This window comes from Sinocyclocheilus grahami, unplaced genomic scaffold, assembly GCF_001515645.1.
Source record: "Sinocyclocheilus grahami isolate Dianchi unplaced genomic scaffold, SAMN03320097.WGS_v1.1 scaffold320.1, whole genome shotgun sequence".
Classification (NCBI taxonomy): domain Eukaryota; kingdom Metazoa; phylum Chordata; class Actinopteri; order Cypriniformes; family Cyprinidae; genus Sinocyclocheilus; species Sinocyclocheilus grahami.
The window spans coordinates 284,346-296,808 of record NW_015505499.1 but is presented as its reverse complement, the minus strand read 5'-3'; the positions used below and the strand labels follow the sequence as shown (position 1 = coordinate 296,808).

Sequence of the window (12,463 nt, the reverse complement as noted above, 5' to 3'; positions counted from 1 at the left end):
ACTAATGCAACAAATGTTTAATTAATATTTAAGTAATCATTAATAGTAGCATTATTACTATTGTTTGATATGTGAGAACTAGCCCCAGGCTACATATATCACTACACTACATAATACATTTTTTTTGTTTATCATTCAAATGGTATGCCATTAAAAGCACATATAAGTATCAACACTACTCTTAGCATCAGACAATCTTTTTGTGTGTCACCATTACATGCTTTGATGGGTGTTCTGTTGGACTCGTGGGCCTAAATGGTGCACAGTACATCTCTGTCAATAGGACATTTTACAACACAGGCCATGATAAACAGAAGAGTTTGCATAAAATCAGTGCAAATTTTTTATGGATGGATGGATGGATGGATGGATGGATGGATGGATGGATGGATGGATGGATGGATGGATGGATGGATGGATGGATGGATGGATGGATGGATGGATGGATGGATGGATGGATGGATGGATGGATGGATGGATGGATGGATGGATGGATGGATGGATGGATGGATGGATGGATGGATGGGAGTTTAGACATTTAGAGTTTGCATAAAATCAGTGCAAATTTTTTATGGATGGATGGATGGATAGATAGATAGATAGATAGATAGATAGATAGATAGATAGATAGATAGATAGATAGATAGATAGATAGATAGATAGATAGATAGATAGATAGATAGATAGATTGATTGATTTTATTTTCAACATTCACAATCAGCTCTGGAAGTTTTCTTTCTCACTGTACTGAGTTGCACTTTGGATCAATGACAGCTATTTCGTAACAGCTTGGCAGTGAATGGCTCTTCCCAGTAGTATTCCGATTTATTCTATTCAGGTCAGTGCTTAGTGTCAGTTTTAACACACAGCATTTGAGCACAGAAACAAACATACTGTGAAATAGTAGAAAAACCCAAATCTACAGTTATTTAAAAAGCTATGAATGACCAGGAACACGGTTTTGCCTTCTGCTTTTGGTTTGAAGGAAAGTTGCTTTATTACACACTCACACTCACTTCTCCAACCCAATTATTGCATAAACATGAGAGTGCATTTCAGTCTTTTATAATTAATAGTCTGAGTGGACGTTCTTCATTTAACAATGCCCATGCAGAAGCCCATAGCATGTTTTATATCTGTTTGTATCTTTATTTATTAATTTTTTTACAAGATAATGCATAAAAAGTGAAGTAATGCTTTGCTCCGTTTGGTTATTTTTAAGTAATAACATGATGCAATGATATGTCACATTTAATCACATAACAAACACAGAGGATTGTGTCATTATGCCTCTTTGTTAGTGGTTTTCATATTTATTTGCTGCAGTATTTGCATGGAATGACAAAGCAACATCTAATACTGGTTTTGGGCTTGATTAAAAAGTCTGACGATTAGGAACCTCCCATTCACAGAAGACTCAAAGCTGAGTCATGTTGCACACAGAACCATCCTATCCACAGAAATTTGAGACATGGAATCAGATCACTCAGGTCACAGACTTGGTATTGTTCTCTATCACTCTGTTGGTTTCATAACATGACAATGAGCTTTGCACCTTGCTTGCTCATATAATTTGCATCTACATTTAATCACACATCAATAAAATGAAATAATCTGACACTCTACTGTTGACTTTTTGTTATCAAACTATACAGCAACAATATTCAGGCTCTTTTAATGGTTTTCAAGGTGGAAAACACATATTTGTGGTCTACATCTAGAATTTTTAAATTCAGCAATTTCAACTAAACTTGGTTTTCTTTGACCTGACAAGTCAGTAGAGGAATTTTACCAACACATTTAGTAACCCTGGATATTGACAGTTTTTCATCTGATAAGGATCCAAACTTTACACAGGTGTCTAGAATCAATACAGGAGTATATGACCATGACTGAACCCAAACAAATGAGTGTGTTTGTGATATTAGAGGTGGAAACACACAAGTAAACACTGTCCACGTGATTTAACACTTAAGTCTTTCATGAGTGACCACACATTTCAACAGAACTGTGAAGCACAGGGGCTAATGCACAATCAACAGGACCACAAACACAAACACTGTAATTCAGTAAATGCAGGTTTTTGGTGTCATGAATGAGGTTAGTAGTTTACGAAACAGGAGAGTGGGATCTAACTGGTATTAAAAATAGGAATGATTAACAAAACCAATGGATTCTATGTTTAGCTCAACAGACAACAGATTAAAATGACTTCTAGGTGCTTGCTTTTAATATCTGAATAATTAAGTGCACATCTAGTGTGTACTTGCAATGACTCAAACCTTAAAATATAGTTTGCCTGTACAATGCATCAGACAGTTTTTGATCAGACATGAGAGATTTGTGTTTGTTTGTTTTCTGGTCCTACCAAACAATCTAAATATATTTTTTTGTATTCTGTGAATATTGTCAGAGAATAATGATAAACATAAAAAAAAAAAAAATCATATGTAGTGGCAAGTAGAGGGATCTTTTTTAGGGTCACCTAATGTTCCTCTTTTTGGTGTCTTGTCCCTGGAAATGTTCCCGTTTTATAGCACATTAAAAAAAGCAGCTTAACTACACAACGAGGGTGAAAGTACACCCGATATGAATAAATAAAAAAATCAACTAAACATTACGCTTTCAACAATTACACTTGCAAAAAGCACATAATTTGTGGTTGAACTGAGCCTAAAATGCTAAATCATAAGCCCATTAGTAAAGATCCTCTTACAAACATCAAATAATTTTTTCACAAAAGTATAGGCTATAATTACTGTATAGAGTATATTTGTGTTGTGTAAATAACAATACAATTAGAAAATGCAAAACTTTGTTAAATACAGTTTTATCTCATTTATTTTGTTTGTGTGTGTGTGTGTTTCTGTATACCATTTGCAATGGTTACTATTTACTATTTTTCAAAGTGTGATATTTGATGATTTGTATTAAAACTAGTTAGGGTCAGTATGACCTGCAAATATGAACCTACAACAACAACTTGTTTGACAGGTACTGGAAATTTGTTTAAAGTATAGGCTATAATTACTGTATAGAGTATATTTGTGTTGTGTAAATAACAATACAATTAGAAAATGCAAAACTTTGTTAAATACAGTTTTATCTCATTTATTTTGTTTGTGTGTGTGTGTGTGTTTCTGTATACCATTTGCAATGGTTACTATTTACTATTTTTCAAAGTGTGATATTTGATGATTTGTATTAAAACTAGTTAGGGTCAGTATGACCTGCAAATATGAACCTACAACAACAACTTGTTTGACAGGTACTGGAAATTTGTTTATTTAACCATCTTGATCAAAACTAAATCACAAAATGTCTTTTGTCTCAGTGTCATTTCAGGTACACTCTTAAAAATAAAGGTGCTTCACGATGCCATAGAAGAACCTTTTTGTCTAAATGGTTCCATAAAGAACCTTTAACATCTGAAGAACCTTTCTGTTTCACAAAGGGTTCTTTGTGGCGAAAGAAGGTTCTTCAGATTATAAAAAGGTAAGAAAGAGATGGTTCTTTAAAGAACCTTTGACTGAATGGTTCTTTGTGGAACCAAAAATGGTTCTTCTATGGCATCGCAAAATGTATGTGCATTTTAAAAGTGTTATAAAAACTTTTGTTATCACAAGCGATGACCTCATGGATAAGGATTCTGCATTTAAGATTGTGGATGTTGGGTGTTGCTGGAGAAATAAGCAAAAGGCTCCAGTGTACCCTAAATACTTGAATCCAATGGATTCAACACATTTTTAGAGTAAGACAGTAAAAGCTGGTCAGCTTTGACTAAACTTATTACCCCTCAAGGTTAAAATGCAAACAATGTGCTTTGACATGTTTTGAGCAAAACTCTCCAGTTACAGGGCAACAAAATATTTGGCTAAGTACGTCATGTACACCAAGAGTTATGATATCATGTTAATTTTTTTAATACCCCTTTTGTATTGTAGGAAATCATATAATCTAGACATCAGCTGTTTTGGTGGGTCACTGGGTGTAAAATATTCTAAAATCTGTTTGGATGTATAATGCTATATATTGACCTATATTGTCAATACATGTATATATACATTTCAGGGATGTGTTACAAAACCTTTTGTCATCACAAGCGATGACCTCATGGATCAGGATTCTGGATTTAGGATTGTGCCTGTTGACTATTTAGTGTTGTGGGAGAAAAAGTCAAAAGGCTCCATTGTATACTTGTATTTGATGGATTACATTTTTTTACAAGACAGTAAAATCCTGTCAGCTTTGCCTATATTTTTTTTCCCTTTGAAGGTTAAAATGCAAAAATGTGCTTTGAAATAACCTCTCTGTTAAAGTGCAATAAAAATACTTGGATATGTTTTGGATAAGATGTTTCGTACAGCAAGAGTTATGCAATCATGTTAATTTTATCCCCCCTTAAGTGTGGTAGGATATCAGAAAGGATAGTATCAGATAATATCAGCTTCATATAGCAATCAGATTTTATTTTGCGACAAAAATATTTAGTGGATATTTAATAAGTGGATGTGGTACACTAAGAGTTATTATATGCATTATTTTTGTCTACCTTCAAGTATGGTAGGAAATCAGATCAGATAATAACAGTTTCGGTCCCACTTTATATTAGGTGGCCTTAACTACTATGTACTTACATTTAAATTAATAATTTAATAATTGTGTACATACATGTTTTTACATTGTACTTATATTTGTAAAAAATACCTATATGTAGCTACATCTGTAATTAATTTCTGTAATTACATTTATAATTACACTGTTGACCCATCCATTACACCTTGACCCACCCTTAAACCTACCCAAACCACCAAACCTGTTCTTAACCTTACCCATATCCCACCTCAATAGCAGCAAACGTGTTTTGCGATACAATATGACCACAATAAGTACATTGTACTTATTTTTTTATGTAAGTACATCATAGTTATGGGCACCTAATATAAAGTCTGACCTCAGTTTCAGACAGATATCAACTGTTTGGTGGTCAAAAACCTTTTGCTTTTGACCTATCTGAGCTGTTATTTTTTGCCAATGTACATCTTATTTTTCTAGACACATTACCTGTATTTAAACCATCCAGTCTCTCATACTCATTCTTCCACATTTCTTTGTTAAAATGCTCCAGTCAAATGCTTAAATCATCCGAAGCGTTTTGATATAAAATGTCCTCTAAAAACATCCAGCGAACGGAACCTGGAGCTCAAGAAGAGCGCGCACAAAAAAAGGAGCTGAACAAGAAGGTTTCCTATCAAAATATTTAGTATAGCCTGTATAATGTAATAATCATAACTTTATGATAAGTGGTCACTATTACAGTACGTTTAGCACATTAATGTTTTCAATTAATAATTCATTCACAGATAACCGAGCAAAAGATTGTTGTTGAGGAGTTGAGCAATTGGAAGAAAAACAGTGTAGGCTATGTATGTCATCTTGTTATATTAATAATTAGTCTGCCATATGGGTCATTCTACATTTGGAGTAGCAGATGCTGTCACTCAATTATAGATGACAAAAAATAAACTGCAATTTACACAGCTCCTACAGAACACCATAGGCTATATGATGAAAAACACTTTAAAAGGTAACGTTAACATGTAATAATAGTATCAGAGGCGTCATGCCCATTCCAAGTGATTTTTGAGCCAAATGGATTTTGAATGCAGCTTCCAAAAGACAAAAAATAGCCGAATAATATTTTCTATATTTGATACAACCAGGCCAGCATGATGAAATCGTTCAGTGCGTCATCATCAGCTGCTAAATTCAAATCTGCGTTTGCTGGCTGGCGCTGACCGGAGACAGACGCGTTTTTACAGCGCTGCGCATTATAACCAATCACACACGCTGCTGTTGAGCTTATGAATGCAATGACCAATCAGAGGTGTTCAGATGAGTCATCACTAAAATGCCTGTGTTTTCTTCACTCGCTCGCTGACTGAATAGCTTCAATAATCTTGGAAATCAGTATTTCCAATTATTTAAATTTCTTCATTTTGAAAGCAGGAGAATATGCTTGCCATATGCTCCATAATACTTTGAGACATTTTTCCATTTAAATAAATGTAAAATAGTAACAAAATAAAATATAAAATGTAACACATAAGTAGGAACATAAATTTATAGAAGCTATTGCTATTTTCCAAAACACTGGGATTCAGATTATACAGTGTCATGTTTTTCTTAAGAATATTGCATGTAAGAACATGTACGAGATATCAAAGTGTATCTCAAGGTCTTCACATGTCATATTTTAGGAATTTTAGGATAGGAATTTGTTTCATTTTTGAAGAATTGTAATGACTCGTATGTTTAGACCATTGCCTTGTCCAAATACCCACACTTGTGGTCTTTGCACTTGACCACTTGACTAATTGTATGACGTATTTCCTGTATTTGGCCCAAGTGTTCAAGTGAGGATGAAGACCACAAGTGTGTCGAACTTTTCAATACCTGATGGGACACACTTATAGTGTTGTAAAAATGCAAGTGCTTACATAGCTTTATTTTTATTTTAAATACTTAGCATTTTAAAATCAACTTCTAAATGTCTGTTCAGTAGTCCCTATAACATGACACAACCCAATTTGTGGTGCTTCTAATTAAGTGATAAAAAGCAGTTGCAAACGTTTTTAAGACCAGTGACAGTCTTGCACACCTGTCGCACACATATATGCTCTCAAATGGCCAAGACTGCAAGTGTGGGTATTTGGACAAGGCATTTGTAGATTTGCTAGTAAATCATGTTTTGGTACACATATGCTTATTCTTACAGAGAGTGTACACCCAGCAGCCCAACAGCAATATATTCTTCCTGGCAGACAAAGGAGAGACCCTTAGCGCTTGTAAAAGTAAGATTCATAAATAATGAATCATAAATGACAAATATAAATAATAGTTGTACCATTAGTGCTTTCTAATACAGCCAGCATCTTGTCTCTTATAGAGGATCTGGATAACATGAGAAAAGAATATCAAGATATATAGTGCCTTGAGATCATGTGTGGGATCTGCTGTGTGGTCAGTTTGACCACACCACATGATCCACTGGATAAGCATGTCCATGAAAATCTCAAACACAGAGGGCCCAGCTCTAGCTGGGACATTACAGAAACAATCTCAACCTGCAGTCTCCTGTTCTCTGCACATGTGCTTCACATGAGAGGTTGCCCGACACCCCAGCCTCTTCAAGATGACAGTGGAAACATGCTTCTCTGGAATGGAGAGGTATTCGGTGGTCTGAGAGTAGATCTGGGAGAAAATGACACCAAAATTGTTCTCCATCATCTGTCAATGGTGCAGTGCTCCTCGGATATAGTAGCTTTACTTTCACAACTCAAAGGACCCTGGTCCTTTATATATTACCAAAAAGTAGAGCACTGTATCTGGTTTGGGAGAGACTTTTTTGGAAGAAGTCTTCTTTGGAAATTCGATCCTGAAAAAACATCATTCACACTTTCATCAGTTGCTTCCCTGCCATTAGATAACATTCAGTCCCAATGGCAGGAAGTACCACCTAGTGGAGTGTACAGGTTTGACCCAACAGACTCTTCACCTCTAGGGACATTTATATTTGAACTTTATCTATGGGTTTCGCACCGTGATGAAGAGCCAAATGAAAGCCCGGAATTGAAATGCGAAGGTCTTCCCAGATCTGTCTCTGTAAACATAAATAGTTCAGGACTTTACCTGACCTCTCCTATTTGTCCAATGAACACATCCATTTCATCACTTAAAACTGAACAAGATCAGAATGTTTCTCAAACCTCTGTTGAAAATCTGAAAGAATTCCTAACAAACTCTAAAAAGAAAGCAATGGTTACCGCGCTCATTGACGTTCTAAGTGAGGCTGTCCGTAAGAGAGTACAGTGCCTACCTGCTCAAGATGAATTGGCGATCCCCTTGAATCATACGAAAGCTTATATTGCCATTCTTTTCTCTGGGGGAATTGATTCAATGATATTAGCTGCCCTTGCTGATAGGCACGTCCCTGCAGACAAACCCATTGACCTTCTCAATGTTGCTTTCAAAATCCAAGAAGGAAAAGTGCCTCCCAAGTCTTTGAAGAAAGGAAAAAATAAGAAGAAAGACTGTGATGCAGATAATACAGTCGGATCAACAGAGCTTTAACTGCTCTGATGTGCCAGACCGAATAACTGGTAGAGCTGGTTTGCAAGAACTAAAAAACCTCAGTCCAAAGCGCCAGTGGAACTTTATCAAGATTAATGCAAATCAAGATGAGCTTAAGGAAATGCGACAGAAACTCATCTGCCATTTAGTGCACCCTTTGGACACTGTTCTGGATGACAGCCTTGGATGTGCCGTCTGGTTTGCCACCAGAGGAATTGGAGTCATAAATGAGGGTGTTGAAGAACTTTATACTTCAGAAGCAAAGGTAACTTGAATGAAAACTTGATGTTAATGTAAAACCTAGGTCACACTGTATAAAATTTTCCTCTTCTCGCAGGTGGTTTTGACTGGCATTGGGGCAGATGAACAGCTGGCGGGATACTCCAGACACAGGGTGCGTTTTAAGAACTCGGGACTGGAAGGACTCATCAAAGAGCTGGCTATGGAACTGGGACGAATATCCTAAAGAAATCTTGGAAGGGATGACCGAATCATTGGGGACCATGGAAAAGAGGCCAGGCAAGAATTACACTTTACAGCTTAAAGAATATTTAAGGTTAAACCAAACATTAAATGCTATAGTATTGTACATAATACATTTATTCTTTTATCTCAGATTCTCATACTTGGATGAAGATGTAGTCAGTTTCTTTAACGGACTACATGTGTTGGAGAAGGCTGACTTGTCTCTACCTAGAGGAGTTGGAGAAAAGCTGTTACTGAGGTTAGCAGCTGTTGAGTTGGGATTGGGACTCTCTGCTCTCTTGCCAAAGAGAGCCATGCAGTTCGGTTCCAGAATCAGCAAGTTTAGAGAACAACCATGAGAAGGCCTCGGATAAGTGCAAAAAGGCTTGTCGCTACATAATTTAATTTTCTGACAGTTGTCTTTTCTGGTTCTGTTCTTTTTTAATATGAATATTCTCCTTAAATGATTGGTTTGGGGCATTGGGAATGAGTACAATTAACCCATTTATGGCAATAATTCACAAAAAAACTAAAATTGATGGCCAGTTTTATTCTGAATGTCATTACATGTTTGTACTACATTAAATAAACAGAAGGATTTTGAAGTTGGTTCCTGAAGTATTTGTCACATTCTATGTATGATGGAAGGTTTCCCACATCAAATCGACCAGATATCCTGTGTACGTACACAGGCCTCCTAAAATAAACAGAGTTATTAATGTCACTGAAAAAAACACAATGCTTTATTATATGCCCGTAAGTAACCTTAATATGAGCCATGAAAGAAAGGTCCCTGGTGCATCCCACTCTTCAATGGGTGTATTCTGCATGGAGAAGAGTTACATTAAAAAAAATAACATGATCGATAACAGCTAAATAAATATAGATAAACTGTACCTTCTTCTCATTGAGAAAAATGTCCAAAAGCGGAAGTGAGGTTTGTGAAAACAAGTAAAAGCAAGGACACTGCAAAGCGAGGACAACACATTAAAAATATTTACTCTAATAATAAGGACAAATAGTACTGAAATATCATCTTGTATCATACTATACAAAAGAAAACGTACTGCATTACGTGAACTTGTTTCACTCAAGAGAGGTTTTTCCTTCATACACTGTACTTTAAGGTCCTCATCCAACTCCAGAATCCCGTATTTGGATGTTTCTGAAGGTGGGAAATGATATAATAATGGTTTTAAAATTTAGTGACCATGTGTTTAGCAAAGTCAAAAAATATTGTTCTGCTTACCCTCATCCTTGCATTGGTACGACAGCACTAAGTTGCTCTCTTTGTCTTTATTTTGCACTTCGAAGAACCTCTCTGTGAATTTCCTCAGGCTGAAATCCTCTTTGAATAAAGTATCGCTGCAAAATGAAAAAAATTTTTTTTCTCATTTTAAAGCAATTTAAAACATTTCCCTCATTTAATCTGATGCTGGTTATACCCTCCGATAACTAGTAAGTGGTCATCTACAGCACACAGCTTGACCGTCAATTGAAGACAGGCAACAGCACCATGTCTGTCCTGCAGAGACAGTTAACAATTAAATATCATATTTTCACATTCACAAACCGCTCCATTCCATGATGCTCACCTCATTTCTTCTTGTACCATCATTTATGATTTTAACATTGGGGAATTCTTGAGCCCACTGCTGGAATGCTTCATGGTAAAGATCATTGGTCTGTTCAACAGATTGTACAAGTTATCATAATCATGCAAGTCAAACACTATGACTGTAAAAGCTCGATATGGTCATATGTTTAAAAGAAAATAGTTATTCTGCACTCACAACCACATAGACTGTGTCCACACATCGTGTTTTGGTCAGTGCCTTGACCCAGTGTGAGATAAGCGCTCGTGAACCAACAGGAAGCAGCGGCTTTGCAATGCCACCTAGATGCTTGAAATTCCCAGCTGTGTCATTCTCGATATCTCTTTGCAGTCTTGTTCCATAACCTGCAGCTAAAATAACAGCTTTCATTGTCAGCTGAAAATCAAAAAGTGACAACAGCTCTTCTCAGCATGTGATTTTAAATAAGTTGCTAAAACTGTAAAGTTGTACACTTTCGGAGGGTTAAGCCAAGATCGCTTTCTGGGCAAAGGTAGCTGTATGTTGTTCAGTCTGACCCACGCATGCGCAGTACTTGCCACAGCGTTTTCAAAGCACTCCTTGCACACATCCGCGAAACCTATTTAGCTCATGAATATTAATTACGTAACGACACGCTCCAGATAGGGGCGTTTATCAAGGAGCTCTCTAGTTGTGCTGTTTTTTATTTGTTGTTTAAACATAAGAAGTCGAAATCATTTACGCGATTAACGATTCATTTATTTTGTTAAAGGATGCTATATACGTTGTCGAGTTGTAATATAAATTTCTATTACTTTTTATTTTATCTTATTTATTTATTGGTGCTTTTCATTCCTAGTTATGTGTAACATAACGTCTGCACATTTGCTTTTGTTTTTTATTCATGTATATTTTTGTGAAAATTCAATTATACATAATAACGATATAATATATTTAATTTAATAATTAATTTAATAAATATAGTAATTATATATAAGATGAATTTTGAACTGTGAAAATTGGTTAAACGCAGACGCGTCTTTTGTTTTCTTATTATGATTCATTGTTGTGCTTTTGCTTTTTTGCTTACCATAATTTTAATAATTTGTTGTAATTTTATTTTACACTTTGTATTTGTTTTTAGGGTAATTTTATAACATTCAGTCCATTGATTACCGATGCAAATAGCCTCTGACGTATTTACAGTGTATTAATGTCATCTGGACCGTTAAATAAACTAACAATAATAAAAAATTAAAAATAAATTACGAGCTAATCCTACATGTTGCACTGACCTGACCGCGAAAGCGTACAACAGCGCCATCTATTGGTTAATTTGAAGAACTGCAGAACCGTCAATGTGCGTCACTGGTTGCTAAGAGCAACGCTCTTCAAACTCACAAATGTAATCAGACAACTCAATCTTTTGAGGGGAACCTTAATAGTATTTTTGAAAGGGAATTATTTACCTTCATTTTACCGCACTCATATCGTCTGTAGCAGAAAAAAACAGATGAAGTTTTGATGGCGATGCCATCAGATCAGAGCAGCGAGAAGGCTGTTCGTGCTGCATTAACCGCTCAGTCTTTACTTCAGAAATATGACCGCAAAGATCTGCAAGAACTGCTCAGCCTGACCTCCTGTCACTGGTTGCTCAGTGCTGAGGAACACAACCTGCCGGTGGATGCACCTGCTGGCATCATCAGACAAATGAGGAACATATTAGCTCCCAACATCATTTTTCTGGCTCCCTTTGACTCGAGTTTGCCCCTGGATTACAGAATGGTCCACCAGATTGTGAGGGAGCTGACTGTGGGAATATATGGTTTAAACCAACTTCCCGTCGTCAGTCTGGTACCCAACTATGACCAGAGCTCCACATGCCAGCTACCACCAGCATATTACGATACTAAAGTCGGTCAAATACTAATAAACATAGATTATACCATGAAGGCTCTCTGGCACGGGAGTTACATTTCTAGAGAAAAACGAACACGCTTCTCTGAGTTATGGAGGTCCATCATGGCCGTGGATTCAGATGGTGTTCCTCAAACGAAGAAAGATGTGCTCACAGAGTTCCTCAATGCAGGTAAAATACGAAGTATTTCAATCTAGAACAGACAAAGAAAGATGTCAAAGTAATAATGTCATTTGTACGTTTTTTTTTTTATAGTTACCTAACACTAAAAACACTATTTTTGTGTTAGGTTGCTTGAAATAGCAAAAATACCATTAAAAAAAAAGTCTTACCATTTCAAAAATGTTCTTTAAAATTTATATATATATATATA

General features: G+C 36.0%; 3 protein-coding genes across 3 annotated transcripts in view; 2 read left to right on the top strand and 1 right to left on the bottom strand.

Moving 5' to 3' along the window:
• The first annotated feature begins 5,136 nt into the window (after positions 1-5,136).
• asnsd1 (asparagine synthetase domain containing 1) lies at positions 5,137-9,203 on the top strand. Its single transcript, XM_071582437.1, is given in 8 exon segments — positions 5,137-5,243; positions 5,364-5,417; positions 6,779-6,854; positions 6,950-8,114; positions 8,116-8,398; positions 8,471-8,652; positions 8,750-8,939; positions 8,941-9,203. Coding segments are annotated over 5 exon segments (1,830 nt in total). The 5' UTR covers positions 5,137-5,243; positions 5,364-5,417; positions 6,779-6,854; positions 6,950-7,002; the 3' UTR covers positions 9,004-9,203.
• Positions 9,158-10,748, bottom strand: LOC107602150 (uncharacterized). Its single transcript, XM_016294561.1, has 8 exons — positions 10,392-10,748; positions 10,194-10,283; positions 10,044-10,123; positions 9,848-9,963; positions 9,666-9,763; positions 9,496-9,564; positions 9,364-9,422; positions 9,158-9,295 (listed from the first exon to the last, which is right to left on the bottom strand). The coding sequence occupies exons 1-8, from the start codon at positions 10,581-10,583 to the stop codon at positions 9,175-9,177; spliced, it is 825 nt and encodes a 274-aa protein (XP_016150047.1). The 5' UTR covers positions 10,584-10,748; the 3' UTR covers positions 9,158-9,174.
• A 954-nt stretch (positions 10,749-11,702) lies between these two features.
• The window catches only part of ankar (ankyrin and armadillo repeat containing), a 12,538-nt gene continuing 11,777 nt past the window's right edge, over positions 11,703-12,463 (top strand). Inside the window, exon 1 of the mRNA XM_016294545.1 lies at positions 11,703-12,261. Coding sequence (XP_016150031.1) covers positions 11,703-12,261 — 559 coding nt within the window. The remainder of the gene's footprint in view (positions 12,262-12,463) is intronic.

Coding starts and splice junctions, on each gene's coding strand:
- LOC107602150 (XM_016294561.1), bottom strand. CDS start 10,583: ATGAAAGCTGTTATTTTAGCTGCAGGTTATGGAACAAGACTGCAAAGA. Junction 10,284..10,391: donor TGGACACAGTCTATGTGGTT/GTGAGTGCAGAA, acceptor TCTGTTGAACAG/ACCAATGATCTTTACCATGA. Junction 9,296..9,363: donor CTTTCATGGCTCATATTAAG/GTTACTTACGGG, acceptor TGTTTATTTTAG/GAGGCCTGTGTACGTACACA.